Source organism: Gossypium arboreum, chromosome 11, assembly GCF_025698485.1.
Source record: "Gossypium arboreum isolate Shixiya-1 chromosome 11, ASM2569848v2, whole genome shotgun sequence".
NCBI lineage: Eukaryota > Viridiplantae > Streptophyta > Magnoliopsida > Malvales > Malvaceae > Gossypium > Gossypium arboreum.
The window spans coordinates 108,677-124,823 of NC_069080.1; the positions used below are offsets into that span (position 1 = coordinate 108,677).

At 35.2% G+C, this 16,147-nt stretch overlaps 2 protein-coding genes across 2 annotated transcripts; one reads left to right on the forward strand and one right to left on the reverse strand.

The window, feature by feature from the left end:
- Positions 1–57: 57 nt before the first annotated feature.
- LOC108454841 (1-deoxy-D-xylulose 5-phosphate reductoisomerase, chloroplastic-like) lies at positions 58–4,280 on the reverse strand. Its single transcript, XM_017753441.2, has 12 exons — positions 3,803–4,280; positions 3,436–3,626; positions 3,153–3,239; positions 2,755–2,880; positions 2,604–2,666; positions 2,003–2,152; positions 1,788–1,855; positions 1,584–1,695; positions 1,359–1,463; positions 1,070–1,191; positions 665–811; positions 58–505 (listed from the first exon to the last, which is right to left on the reverse strand). Exons 1-12 carry the CDS (start codon positions 3,894–3,896, stop codon positions 334–336), a joined length of 1,437 nt encoding a protein of 478 aa, XP_017608930.1. The 5' UTR covers positions 3,897–4,280; the 3' UTR covers positions 58–333.
- Positions 4,281–14,773: 10,493 nt separating this feature from the next.
- Positions 14,774–15,781, forward strand: LOC108456110 (transcription factor MYB114). The gene is made up of 2 exons (XM_017754707.2): positions 14,774–15,173; positions 15,253–15,781. The coding sequence occupies exons 1-2, from the start codon at positions 14,926–14,928 to the stop codon at positions 15,623–15,625; spliced, it is 621 nt and encodes a 206-aa protein (XP_017610196.1). The 5' UTR covers positions 14,774–14,925; the 3' UTR covers positions 15,626–15,781.
- Positions 15,782–16,147: the final 366 nt, after the last annotated feature.

Sequence of the window (16,147 nt, forward strand, 5' to 3'; positions counted from 1 at the left end):
CAATATGAAACAATATATATTTTAAATATATATATATATAAATTCAGGGGTCAACTATTCAAATCTGAAAAAATATTTATCCATTAGACCCTGAAATAACAGCAAGAAGTAAAGAAAAGAGATAAGTTATTGTATCGCAAAAAGCAAAATCTTCATCACCATAATCTTCCCCACTTTCGGTTATATAAAGCTTAAACGATCATTTTAATGGCATGGACTATGTACATTTGTACAGGGGAATGATCTTCATATTATTATTATTATTATTATTATTATATATGACAGTTCTAGGCCAATAAATACTCCAAAAATCTTTGCAAATTAGTTGATGAATCATGCAGGGACAGGACTTAGACCGGAAGAAAAGCATTGCAAAGCAGCGGTATAGTCTCGTGCCCATGAGTCATAATGTACAATTTCCTCAAGGGAAGGAGTGGCAACTAATTCTTCCTGGTGCTTCTCACAAGTTAGCTCCACCACCTTGAATATATCCAAATAGCTTATCCTGAATAGAAGCAATACCAATTTAACCTCTCAACAATCATCACTACATCCCCGTTTCCAATGTTTGATACCAAAGTTAGGAAAGGGCCAATCAATAAACTTTCAATCAACCACAATAAAGCTGGATAGGGGAATTCTACTCATCTTACAAAATACTTACTTTTCATTGATGAACAACTCTACAGCTTTCTCATTAGCTGCACTAAGAACTCCTGTCATGGTGCCTCCAGCCCTTCCAGCAGCATAGGCAAGACTCATTGAGGGGTATTTCACATTGTCAGGAGCCTTAAAAGCTAGTGAACCAAGCCTGTATTATCCATCAACCAATTTAACTCAATGGAATGAGTGCAGTGTCCGTCCATTTTTCAATAAATTTTACTTTTCAATCACCAAAAAAGTTTCAAATGCAACATGATGTAAATAAAACTTAAGACCAACTATTGTGGGACACGGGATAATTGTTATTATTGTAAACTGAATCAAACACTATCAAAATTTTAAAAGTTAAGTACTAATGTTAAATTGGAATGGGGAGATTAAATTGGAATGGGGAGATGCTAGTTACTTGCAAAGATCAAGGCGAGGCCAAGTTATTTCAGAGCAGTAAATTCTTTCAGGCCATGACAGAGTGTAGAGGATTGGCAAGCGCATATCTGGCCATCCCAACTGAGCCAGCACTGATGAATCCTGAAAATAAGTATATAAGAAATAATTATGAGAAATGGAAATTGAATTTCAATTTGTATTATCCAACTCTCCAGTCAAAGGTACGGCTGTAAGACAAATTAAAAAGTGAATGTGACATCTATGGGATCACCAAGCAGTAACCAACATGATAAAGTTGAAAGCAAAACCTGTGTTTCAACCATTGAGTGAATAATAGATTGTGGGTGAATTACTATCTCAATGTCATCATACTCAGCCCCAAAGAGGTAATGGGCTTCAATAACTTCTAGACCCTGTCAAATAGAGAAAGCATTTAATGCTAGTAATTTTGACGAGGGTTACATTTTAAAATACTAATAAACTTTGTAGAAAATTTGCTGCCTATAATTTTGAATGAGATATTTGATAAAAACCTTGTTGAAAAGGGTAGCAGAGTCCACCGTGATCTTTTTCCCCATATTCCAGTTCGGATGTTTCAAAGCATCAGCTACTTTAACGTCTTTCAACTTATCAACAGGCAAATCCCTGTGTGAAACAAGGTGAGAAAATTGTTCAATGTGGCCTAGTCATCCCACTTTACAAGGTTTACCATTCTAACATAAATTATGATTCCACACCTGAAAGCCCCACCAGATGCAGTCAAAATAATACGCCGAAGCGCACACTCTGGCAATCCCTGAATACACTGAAGAAACAAAAGATTCTGTAATTACCAAGAATGACTTGGGGGATAAAATGACAGGCGAGTTGTTTCAACTACCAACAAGGAAACATGATTGACAAAATAACTTGGAGCAATGAACAATTTTCAGATAATATTATTCAGCAATACCTGAAAAATGGCAGAATGTTCAGAATCTGCTGGAAGGATTTTTACTTTATGCTTGTGAGCAAGAGGAAGGACAAAGGGACCACCAGCGATCAAGGTCTCTTTATTGGCTAAAGCAATATCTTTCCCAGCTTCTATTGCAGCAACTGTAGGCTATAAAAGATAAAAGATGGAAATTTTAGCAAGCTAAACAATTAATCTAATAAACAACAAATTGTTTGCTTCTCTTTACATATCCTAATTCTTGACAATAAGACTGCAATTGATGATATCTCAAATATATTTGTTTCAGTGGAGGCAAACAAAGCTATATATAGAGGAAGCAGAAATAGATCTGCATACGGTTCTCTGAAGTATAAGGATTGCCTGCAAATGAGAAGTATCATCCAACACAATTTAAAATTTTGGTGAAGTCTATTCTTCTTTCAATTAGTCTCAACTGCATTCAGTTTTTCACATTATGTATGCAACAACTAGACAAAGATATCTTACATGCAGCCTTTTCAGAGCCCTCCTAGCCTACGTATTATGAATCAAAGGGTTGAAAAGGCAGGATGTGGAACATGACCAAACAGAGGGCAACAGTAAAAGAATCATGAAGTACCTTCAATCCTGCACATCCTACTATCCCTGTAACCACACTGACAGCATCAGGATGGCGAGCAACCTGGAAAATTTTTTAAGACTAATTATCTAAATAAGAAAATGCATTATATAATCAGAGAAAAGAAATAATGAGCTATATCATAGGCTACCTCAATAACTCCTTGTTCCCCAGGAATAATTTCAGGCTTTTGCTCCATGTCAGCCAAAGCATCTTTGAGTTCATTTACCAAAGACTCATTCCTAACAGCAACCAGTTGAGGTTTGAATGTCTTCACCTGCAATACACAGAAACATTATCAGCCATCAAAATTTTGCAAAAACCCCAATTCATGTTTAAATCATTTATCTTGTATAGAGGGAACTTTATGTATTAGTTCTAACGCTTGTAAGCATCTGCAGAAACCACTTTATATGAGATTATACTGCAAAACCACATATGGCTGAAGGAAGAATCAGTGATTATGAAACCATAATGGCTCTTATCGGAAGAATTTAAAACTGGTCCATTATAAGTAGTCATATAGCTCCGTGAAAACTGAAGAGTTACCTGATGAGCAAGAAGGGTGACATTTGAACCAGCAGCAAGCCCCACGATTCTGAATTTATCTGGATTCTCCGCAACTATGTCCAACGTCTACATAACGCCAAATTCTAATTCTAAACAACTTGATCAAGTGCCAAACAAAACATACATGCAAGCCTAAAATTTGGGCAAAAATCTACATGGGCGCATTGCCAGATAGTTAAACGGCAAAACGGAAAGAAGATAGTTTCAGTATGTAAAAGATTTTTTTTTTTTTTTATAGTTCTCTTTCCCCCTTTAACTTCACCTGAGTTCCAATGGAACCAGTTGAACCGACAATGGAGATAGGCTTGGGGCCATCCCAAGTCTTGCGTCCAGGGTGTGGAAAAGCTCGTCCTGGCCATGCCGGTGGTGGGTGTGGAGCCTGAGCTGAACATTGTAGTCTCCTAATCCTACCAATCGCTGTGCTGTAGCCCTTCCTCTTCCAAACAAACCCACCTTAAAATCCAGAAAACACCATTCATTACAATTATAATTCAAACCCAAGAAGCAAAAGGAGAAGGTTTTTTGAGAATCTTTAAACAAAAACAGAGAAAAATTCTCGGTTCAGATGCGTAGCATGGACGAAGCAAGAATGGAAGAGAAAAAAGGAAGATGGAGTAAAACAAAGAAACCTGTAGAAAGGTTGGGGAGGGAAACGGAGTTGGTGGGATGGAAGAAGGAGGTAGACTTAATCATTTCAGACGGATAAACCATATTCAAAGCCATGAAACAGAGCAGGCTTTGGAGTGGAGAAAATGAATGGGATGAAAATAAAAACAAAAACTGGGAGATGCAGAAGGCAGAAAATTTATAAACGAGTGATGGGATTGAAAAGCAGGGGAGCTACCTGTTAGATGGTATTTGAATGAATTAAATTAAATAATCTGGTAATATTAATAGGGAAAAGACGATAGTAAGGATGGAAATTGGGAATCAGTATGACGTTGAGGTTGTCTTTGTTTTAACCAAGGTATCTTTTATATCCTTGTTGATAGCGCAATCCCAATAATGGCGACAATCCGAGGGTGTTTTGTTTAATTGGTAAGATTAGTCCTTTGGGGGAAATGAAATCGCGGATTGCTTCTTTCTATGCTTACAATCTCTCTCTCTGGGAAAGTTTTTTACCCAATCCACTCACCTTCCGTTGCTTTGCAGTATCCAGTCAAAGGTGGTCGGTCCCTCTCCACGTATGATTCAACTTCAACACTTGTACAAATAATCCAAGTGGAAATCTGCCTTTTCTTTCTTTGAAAAGATCCTTCTGTCGAGAAACACGTTGTTTTGATACATTAATTGCATGCATCGTGCGCTGACTTTTTAACAATTCACCTCTAATGAGATTGAGATCCAACCCTACACTGCCTAAACACTAAACTTTTATACTACAAATTTAAACATATCGGTGAGGAAAACGTTTAATTATATCACAGAACTGTTGCAGGAAAACGACAATTGGACAGATTTTGTGGATGTAAGAAAACGGAGTATGTTTCACATGCAACCTATAATTAATTCATTCAAGCATAACACTTGAATGGATTTTTTGTGTTATATTTTTTATACTGAGTGAAGAGACATCCAAACAGTAAGATAACTATCAATAAGTAGTTTTTCAAGATGAAGTCTAAGTAGATTTTTTTTATTTATATTGTCTCTCTCATTGGTTATCTTTCGATTATTTTCCTTATTCGCTCTCTATTGCGTTCTTACTTAAATTAGTTTAATAATTTTAGATTATAACTCATCACTCTAAATTGTCGGCTAAATAATAAGAAAACGGTAATTACTAATACTTTTAATCCTCGTGAATACAATATATTTACTCACCGTAGCTATACTATTATTCGATAGATGCGCTTATCTTTGTTGTAAATTTTAGTTAGTTGTATGACTATCAACATCCACTGTAATGATAGCTTAATGGCAAATCCAACACATTAACGCAACCTTCTATGAAACCCTCACATATAAATACCTCCAAAAACGAGGAAAAAAAGATCAACCCTTCAAAAGATCAAGCCTACACTTTGTTAACTCACCTTTAGCCTCTATCTTTTTTACCTTTATTAGGGGTGTTCAAATTTTGATTAAAACTGAATTACCCTACTGAACCGATCTTAATTTGGTTAATCGATCAGTTAACTAATCTAATTCGATCGGAGGTTGGTTAATAATTTTTTAGAAGTTTGGTTATCGGTTAATTCAGTTCAAAATTGAGTAATTAACCTAATTAACTGGACTTAATAATTAATAATACAAATTATATGTAGTTTTAATTCGGATAATTCGATCAAATGAACATTATCAAATTTTTTTATATGTTTTATACTTGTTTTAACCAAAAATATATATAAATTTTTGTTAATTTAGTTAATCGACTGAATTAACTGAAATATTTTGGTTCGGTTAATTTTTTTGAAAAAAATTCGATTCAATTTACAGTTAAAGGATTAAAAAGTTTGATTAATATTAGTTCAATTTAGTTAACCGTTCGAACACCCTTATTCTTCATATTCACTCTTTATAACCTCCAACTCTTCGCCTCGATTGGGTGAATTGACCTCCATAAAAACCACCACTCTTTCCTCCATACTTCTTCATTGTTGTATTATTATATCAAAAATAGGTGTGGTGAGCATGAAAGACATGGCTTCACAATCTCAAAGTGGCACCCGCTTTAATCAAGCCAACCAGACCAATGGCCTGGCTAACCAAATCAACTCTTCTGCTCCACTCATCATCCCATTTCACATGTCTCAGGAACTCCCACTGGCTTGAACTCTACCTAGACTCCATCTCCTTCTGCCCCCTGCAGGAACCCTTCTACTATATACAAATACCCTTCTCTTCACCTTAGAGTAGTTAGTGAAGGTTTTGAGGGATCTTCTAACATCTAACCCTACCACTCTTGTTGTACCTATAGAAACCACACCTTCAGTTGTTTCAACTCCCCCAATTTCTACAGTGCCTCAGCCACAACCTGGCATGACCTTTCTAGGACCATTTGACCACATAGGTCACTATTTACAAGAAGTTGTAACCTGTCTCATAGTTATGCCTCTTCCACTAGTTGTGATTCCTATTTCATTAGACTAAGGTTCTCACCAACATGCATCAAGTCCACAACCCCACGACACAAAAACCCAAGAGAAACTGCAATGTTTAGATGAGCAGTTTTCTCAACAAAAATTTCGCTCCAAGGAGCAGCAAAGAACATGTTGAAGTTGGCATGCATGCAGCACATGAAGCAGCCAAGAAGCAGACCAAGCTGCAAAACCATACTTATTATAATAGCCTAAATTTTCAGTGGTGTCGGAACAGTGATTCGAGATCACTAAATTCGACACTAAATCCGACAAATGAGTGGAAAAATATTAATAATTTAGTGAATATAAGTTAAATGTGAAGTTAGGAAAATTTTTTGAAATAGCGAATAGTGTACTAGAAATAAATATTTAAAAAAAATTAAAAAATTAAAATCGAAAATGAGGTATTGAGAGTTTGAAAATTTTAAAACGAGTCATAAATATTTTTATAAATATTTATGGAGTGTTAATAAGTTAGTATTAAAGTTTCGTCAAGAAATTTTAAAGTTACGATAGTTAATTGAATAAAAAGGACTAAATTGTAACAAATGTAAAATTAAGAAGAATGATTAAATAGCTTAAATGATAAAAGAAAGAGGGTTTAAAAGGCAAATAGACCCAAGGTCTATTTGGGCTGGACGGCAAGGGGCTTGAAATCAGCAGGAAAATTGATGAATTAAGGGCAAATTTGGAATATTGCAAAATTTACTTAATAAAGCTAGGACTAAAGTGGAATTATCTAGATTTCTCTTCATTTTTCTTCAATTCCAGCAACTAAAAACGCCATAGGAGGGTTCTATAATCTGGTATTTCATAATTTTTGCACCAAATCAAGAAATCGATGATAAACGAGGAAAAGAGAAATTTCCGGAATAGTTCCAGAAATCTCTACAACTACTGCAAATTGTTCCGGGTAAGTTTGTACGATTAAATTATTAAAATTTAATGTTATTTTATGAATGGTGATTAATATTTATGTATGTTAATTGTTGAAAATAATTAAATCATGTACAAAAGTTACGAAATTGAACTGAGTATTTCGGAGGAACGGAACGCAGGAAATGAGTACGAACGTTCGATGAAAAAGACGAATTGAGGGTAAATTACCCAAGTAAATCGAGATTCAGCATTTGTTGCGAACTCTCGTGTTTGCTTTTTGTTTAGCTCTTACGAGCTTCCGTTAACTCATATGAGTTTCAGTTAACCCTTTTGGGGTTTCGATTCACTCGATGAGCTTGATTAGCCTTCTAAGCCCGTTTAGCACTTATGTGCTTCAGTTAGCCTTCGGGTTTCAGATCACGATGTACCTAAATCCGTAAGTCGTTCCTTAAATTGACAAGTCGGTAAGTCGTAATTATAACGTGTGGAAAAAGAAATGTAAATAATGTTATCATTATTTTTTAGCTCAATTAAGTAAATTATTTTTAAAATGAGATTATGATTTACAGGATGAAAGAAACTTACTTAAAATGTCCATATGATTTGAATTTTTGAAACTAATATTGGTAAGGTTTATGGTTTAAGCCGACGAACTTACTAAGCTATAATTAGCTTACCTGTAATGTTTATTGCTCTTTGTAGATTAACGGGAGGGTCAGAGGATCGGATCATCACACTCAAGTCACACTATCTCGATTTTCCGGTAGATTTTGTTATAAATACTTTAAATGGTTTATATGGCATGTATAGGAGCTTATGTGACTATGTTTTGTATCAACTCATGAATATATTAGTTAAGTTAATATAAGTTGATATATGATATGAATGGAAATTAATTAAGATGTTTAAATACTACTTGAAAGTATGAATGGATATAATGTTAGATAAAATAAGGATTAGTGATATTGTTATAAGACGAATGTGATTTGGATGAAGATTGTATTTGTTGAGTTGTTGTTGTGTTGAGTTAGTTGCAAATTTGAAATTGCAGGGAAGGTTAGATGTTTCTAAAGGGGTTATATTGAATTTTTTTTTTAAAAAATATATAATTATTATTATATTACGAAAAATTTTCGGAGTACTTGAATAAGTCCCTATTCATTTATAATACGTGATTTAGGCCTCGAAGGTTCATAAAAGAGACTTAATGATTTAATTTTAATATATTTGTTGTTTATTCATGAATTGTTTGTAAATTAACCAATATGTTCGGTAACGCCTCGTAACCCTATTCTGGCGACGGTTTGGGATTAGGGGGTGTTACACTTATGCTGGCTAAAGGTCAAGCTGTTGCTCTTTTTGTTACTTTAAGCACTAGTTTAGCTTTTTAGTTCAAAATGAACTAAGTTGGTATAGTTTTTAATGTAATTAGGTGCTGATAGATTGATAAATTAGCTTACCTATGTGTGCAAGTAATGTTTTCATAAATTTCAATGTAACTTAGTGGTGTTAGGTGGATGTTTAGGTGATGTAGTTGACTATAAATGTTTTGTTTTTCTTATTGAAAAGATGAACTAAATGAGCTGAAGCCATAGCTCCCTTGCTACACGTTTGTGAGCAAGATACCGCCTTGTTCTGTCCTATTTTCTTCCTCTGCTCCTCCTCCAAAAATCCCCAGCAATTGGTATCATAAGCTTAAGTCTTAAGGGCCATTGATTTTTGCTTCCGCTGCTTGTTAAAAGAAAGAAGTTGTCAAAGCATGTCATCAAGGACTGCTTGAAGAGAAGACAACATCAGTTCAACCTTAAAGACTCCCAAACAAGCTTGAATAAGCTGAAGGAGGAGTTTCAAGAAAAGAATGTGCAAGCTGCAAGCTCAGCAAAAATGTGCAAGCTGTAAGATTAGCAAGATGTCAAAGCTGCAAGCTTAGCGAGAAGTGAGCTGTGAGCTTATCAAAAGTGCGAGCTCACCAATCGTTACGAGCCTGTTGAAGACACCTGCTGAAGACAGTATGCAAAGATGCGAATCTGTCAAAGGTGTGAGCTCAGCAACATGTGGAAGCAAGAAGAAGTAGGACTGTAATTAGCAAGGGAACAAGGCAAGATGTGTTTGAATGGTGATACCAACCAAGGCTGTGAAGGAGGAGAACACTCCATTTGATGAACAAATCTGTGGCACAAAAGACTGAGATAGTCAAGTGGGTGAGTCAGATTTGGTTGAAAATGAGGCCATTGTTGAGAAAAGTAAAAAAAATGAAGTGCTTGTGCAAGTTCAGCTTGAAACAAAGCATCTAAGGACTGTCAAGCTCAAAAACTTGATGAATGAGTGATAGTCGCAACATGGAGTCCAAAGAGAGCCTACCATGCTGCTCTGATATTTATTTTGAAGTGTATGCAGCTTCTAAACATGCTACAACACGTATGCTTGCTGTAACAGCAAGGTTCACTAATTTGCAAGCTAAGCTAGGAGTATGCAGCATGCAAGCCAATGACATGCATGCAGCACATGCAGCAGATGAAGCAGCCAAGAAGCAGACCGAGTTGCAAAGCCATACTTATGCTGGCTAAAGTTCAAGCTGTTGCTAATTTTGTTACTTTAAGCACTAGTTTAGTTTTTTAGTTCAAAATGAACTGAGTTGGTATAGTTTTTAATGTAATTAGGTGCTGATAGATTGATAAATCAGCTTACCTATGTGTGCAAGTAATGTTTTCATAAATTCCAATGTAACTTAGTAGTGTTAGGTGGATGTTTAGGTGGTGTAGTTGACTATAAATCTTTTGTTTTTCTTATTGAAAAGATGAGTTAAATGAGCTGAAGCCATAGCTCCCTTGCTGCACGTTTGTGAGCAAGATACTGCCTTGGTCTGTCCTGTTTTCTTTCTCTGCTTCTTCTCCAAAAATCTCCAACAGAACAAAAGTGCATTCTTGACTAGAGAAACTCAGAATGAGTAGCTCATTACGGAGTTGAGAGTCACATGAGAGGTTCCAAGATAAAAAAAAATTAAAACATTAGGAAAAGGAAGTTTTATTCACACTCTGAAAAGACAATTAGGGTGACAATTTGGGAGGCCTCCGCAGAAATAATGCTGACCTCTTGGCAACATCTCAGCATTCTCAAGGCAATAAAAATATCTCTGTGGAAGAGCAACTCAAAGCCTTCAGGGCCTAATTGATGCAAGAGATAAAAGGGGTAAAAACAAACGAATTTGTCTGGAACTACTCTAACGAGTCGTTAGCACTAAAGATCTTTGACAACCATATCTCAATATCCTTCAAATTCTTGAAGTTTATGTATAATGGATCGAGAGACCCGGAAGATTATCTGGCAAGGTACAATAACCATATGAACATATTTGAGGCATCTGAAGAAGTAAAATGCATAGCCTTCTATATGACCCTGTCTCAAATGGCTCGACAATGGTAGTTGTCGTTACCCAGGGGATCCATCCATTCTTTTGAACGACTGGCTGACCAATTCATGAGTCATTTTCTGGCCAACAAGGTGTTGCAATAGTCCTCTGCCTATTTGATGACAATCTCCAAGGAGCAAATGAGTCCCTCCGTGATTATGTCAAAAGATCCTGTGTAGCTACTATGGTCACAAAGGGAGTTATTGATGAATGGGAAATTTAGGCTTTTATTGTCGGAACCTCGCATCATAACCTAAGGTACATTATCATCGGAAACACCCCGAGCAAACTCTCCAGCCTTTATGAGATGGTACACAAATTCTTGGAATGAGACGAGGTGGAGAAAGTTTGACTTTTCAACACTAGCACCCCGTTAAAGTAACCCTCCACGAAGATTGCCTTCTATGAGATTTCAAGGCTATCAGCAGCCAATGATCGATTCAAGGGCAAGCAGGCGTAAGTATGAACATTAAAACTAGTCTAATCAGAGAAATAACCAGCGGGTGAACAATAACCATACCACAAACTGCCAAGGACACATTCGCAGATATAGGGGAGGCCAAGATTAGCGACTTCAAACTCTATATAATCAATTCAAAACTTATCATGAGCTTAACTATTCCCTAGACAAATTTTCGTACAAGTGAAGTATCAAGGAATCTTGGAGACAGCCCCACACCTCCCATCCAGATAATATCGCATTAACTCCAATCACTATTATAGATACCATAATGCTCGGGGACACCGAATTGAGCAATGTATGCATTTGAAAAATGTGATCTGGAAAGGGCCACCTTAAGCAATTTTTGGCTCAAAACCCTTATTAATCAAACAAGGTCGAAAACAAAGAAGTAAGGTAGTTAAGGCCATAACATGATGACAGGGGCAAGTGATCTACTGTAATTTGATATGCCAAGTTAGACTCTCTCGAGTACTTAATGAGCTTGTTTTCAAGTAGTTTATGAGGTTTTTTAATTTTTTATTCATTCGTAAATTTTAGTTTAATGATAGCTTTTCTTATATTTTACCTCTTTTGATATGCAATTTAGCAAAATTATGTCATTGGGAGTCTAATGATTGACAAATTTTGATATCCAAATTATTACAAACCACTCTCTACAAATATCTCACTTAAAATCAATAATTTCCTCAAAAATCCCTAAATAAGGAGTGTCAAAATGCACCCCAAACAGCTAAAGAGGAAGTCGGCCATCAGTTTATTTATAAGCTTTCTTTCAACGTGATCAGCAATCAGAAAATAAGATTTTATTACATGTTTAAATGCCGACAGTTATCTTAATTCAAATGCTCTTTATCCCATTTTAAAAATTATCATTAATTAATTTTGTAGGCCAGCAAATCTTATGCCTTCAAACGTTTGGATGCAGGTTTAAAATTATCATAGATGCATGTGCAATCATTTAGGCTCAAATATGTCAGATTTCACCTTTGAGTTTTGACAAAACACAGTTATTAATTGTATATTTTGATCACTTTAACTTTAAAAAATTACAAAATGATGATTAAATTATTTAAAAATTTTCATAAATTATAGAACAATTTAAAAATTTTTATTCAAATTACTAACCTATTGTTTTTCTTTTATAAAAAATTCCGGCTAAGAGCTGGAGAGAATAAATCCCCTTAATCACATATCTAAGAAGCTTTTACGAGAGGTTTACTTGATGTTTTAGTAGGCCACGTGTCTTCTTATAATTCGTGAATTGTTAATAGATGTTCTGTTATTTAAGTCTTTTATGATGTAATGTGATGTGGTCGGAGGTTGTAGGAATGAATATTAATAGGAATCTTATAAAGTGAGCTGGTATTACCATTGCCAGTCACATGCGCCTATAAGCTCTTCATTTTCATTTTCAATCTACGTGATTTTGACCTTGTCACCAGGGCAGCTCACCCAAGTCTTTCACATTTACCTACGACTGCCTAGATCCATTCTGGGCTTCCCAACTCATTTTAAACAAAAGTAGGCTTACAAGCTTTAGTAAGAAAGGTAGAAGATTATTGAGTGAATTTTAAGATGTTGCATAGATAAGTTTCAAATCAAATTGCTATTGGGGTGTTGTTTTACAAATTTGTTCATTGTGTTAGCAGACGTTTTTCAGTATTCATAACAAATTTTATTCATCTTGTAGCATGATAACTATAACACCCTGAATGGATCGTTAATTCCTTCAAAAATCAATCAATTTGGTTTCAAGTTACAAGAAGAGAGCAACAATACCAATCAAACTACTCAGCAGAAAACAATAGAATTACATCTTCATTTTCGGATTCAACCATTTCCAGGCTTGCATGGCCATTTTCTTCTTCCAACGTATCCAAGACTTGGTATTCTTCTAAAACCATTGGTTTTCTGTAGCAACTTATCCTAACATGCACAAGTGGGAAGGTTTTGAGTCGAAGGAATATAAAGAAGCTCACCAAGATGGCTGCTACTTTAAGCATGACCTCTGTGTTTTTAATACAACTATTCATTTCCTAGGATCTTGGTGGCTGATAATTTTAATGACCTTTTGGGCCTAAAAGAATCACTTACTTTTTGTTAAATTAGTAAATCAATCAGTCGTCACTAGCCCAACAAGTTATGGGCTATCCATTTCGCCCTTTTGAAATAATATTTAATTGTTAAAGGCATCAAACATATGTCATGATGGAATAACTCATTCGCCTACTGACTTTTAGATCCAAAAAGGCATGATTTACTACTTCAACAGATGCATTTATTCTCCTAATACGACTTTAAATTCATTTTATTATATATAGACATTGGATGTAAATTTTAAATAATGTAAGAAAAATAATAAGTGATATATGAGTAATAATGAGCGTAAGATTTTATCCAGCTAAAACGGCATTATGTAGCAATCAAGTACATAGCATAGGCAAATGCAAGCACATGTAAATTGATGCCCATTTTCCAACATTGATTGATGGCCTAAACTAAACATGGATCCCCCTGCCCCACCTTCCTCTTTCCATTTTAGTGTCCTCCACTACATTCTTTCTTATTTATTACACAATGTGCAACCCCAATCATAGGGTCACTTGTGATCAGAAACACAGATTGTTTTCATAATTACCTAATTAGTATAATAATATTTCTTTTGCTCCTCAAATTCATAATCAACCAGTTTGCTAACAACAACTTATATTCTTTTTTACTTTTTCTCATGCATGAATGAGTATGTCTTTGACAATAAAAAGGAATAGGATGAATGCGAGAAGAAGAGAAAGAAAAAGGCAACTGTATGTGCTACTTTGTTTCAAAAGGAGTAATAATTATTTGTGTAGTGGGATGAAATTGATTCAAAGGCAAAGTTCCCAAAATGGAGTTTTGTCTTATTTGGCTGTGTGTAATGTCAAAGCCCATCCTTTGTAGTAGATGGCTGTATCAGACAGACAGACATTGATCAGATGAGATCGTTTGTAACAAGAATTTTGATGGATGTATTATATATTCCCCTTTTATGTTGTCTTGATGCAATCTGGTACTTGTGTATCATTTTTATAGCAAAAAGAGAGAGAGCAAAGATTCCCATATCACTCTATTTTTATGTATGTGAAATGAGTGAGCATCCAGCTAAGAAACCACAAAACGAAACGAGGAAGAAGCAAGGTGTAACTAAATACAAAGGACAAAGAAAGATTGATCCTTGCTAGTCAACTTGTGAGCAGAGACCAGAGGGTCTCAAATATGATTGATCCTTGCTAGTCAACTTGTGAGCAGATACCAGAGGGTCTCAAATATTCTTGTGATGAGGGTGTCTCAAATATTCTTGTGATGAATTTCGGTCACCCAACAGATGCCATTTGCTTTCTTACAATTATTATTTGACTTTGTCTTCTTCACAAACTAAATCCAAGTAATCAAATCAGTCAGTTTTTTATTCTATCCATTGATTTAGATTTACTAAATACTAGTGTAGTAAATTAAATAAAATTTTAACACCATACAGCATAAAATTAATTATATAAATAGTGTAGTAAATTGAATAAAATTAATTAGAGTGGAAGAAGGGTATTGCTTGCATGCATATAATCCAAGCAAGGGCTAAAAGTGGATCATAACCGTTGCTTGGGGAGGACAATGGATAAAAGTTGGTAGGTAGGCCTCAACAAAATAATAATAATAATAAATCAAATGAAAAAATATTAAATGTACAAAAAAGTTATGATAAATTTTACACCATTTATCCATATAAATGGATGTCTCACATATTATTATTACTCTTCACCCTATTTAAATATATAATATCTTTACAAGTCACAATCAAACTACAAACAATGTGTGTGGGTGTGTGTATATAAGCAGAAGGTGAGGGAGAGAAGTGATAATAGAGGTAGTAGCTGGTAGGTTGAGATGGAAGAAAAGAGTGAATATAAAAAGGGGCTGTGGAGTGCAGAGGAGGACAGCATCCTGATGGAGTACGTAAGGAAGCATGGGAAAGGGAAATGGAATCGGATACCCAAAGTAACAGGCCTCAAGAGGTGTGGGAAAAGCTGCAGATTGAGGTGGATCAATTACCTTAGTCCCGGTGTTAAGCGTGGTCGTTTCTCCGACCAGGAGAATGATCTTATCATCCGCCTTCATAACCTACTCGGCAACAGGTCGCTAAACGCCTTGTTAATTAGTTACTAAATAAAAACATATATTGTTTGTTTGTTAACTAACTCAACTCAACTGTAGGTGGTCACTCATAGCTGGTCGGGTTCCAGGAAGAACAGACAATCAAGTGAAGAATCATTGGAACACTCATTTGAGCAAAAAGCTTGGGATCATCAAAAATCCTACTGCTCATTCTTCACAATCCCAAACTCACTCCAAGTCTAGTAGAGATGATGATAATAACCATAGCCAAGCCCAAGACCAGGTGATGATGACCACCACAGATGCCTTGCCCTCGCCTCGTGACTACGGAAACGGAAGCTCTTCTTGGTTTTGGCAGTGTCATAACAATGATCATTTCAATTTGTATACACCTACCCCTGTCAATGTCTTGGACTTACTAGACCACGACGACCACGTCTCTCTTGATTTTGTTTGGCATGGCTTTGCCTAACCTTGTAATCTCTGCACTCCTTTTTGTCACCTCAATTATTGTTTTCTACTTTGGATTGGATTGCAACATTTATTATTTTTTTACTACTTTCCCTGTTTTCCTTCTTTCTTTTGTGTTATATTACATGGATTGGGATTGCATTGTTATAATTAATAATTGATTATCCTTATTCCTCCCTTTCCTCTATTCTAGTCTAATTTATTCATAAAAGTAAATAAAAGTTTAGTCCAAATTAAGATTATGCTTTTATTTCACTTCATTTTATTTGTTGTAACTTATATACTAGATTTAAATAACCCAACCTGAATATAAAAGAGAAAGTGAGAAAAAAATAATCGAGTATAAATAAAGTTACATGCAAATGACTAGTAATTTGAATTCCTTAATTTTAATAAACTGATAAATATAAATAGCTTTTTAGTTATTTTATTTAAGTATTTCATATAAAAATAATAAATTATGATTTTTAAGTAATTTTTTAGTTGAGTTAGTGTCGAGTTGACTCATGACGCCAACTCAATT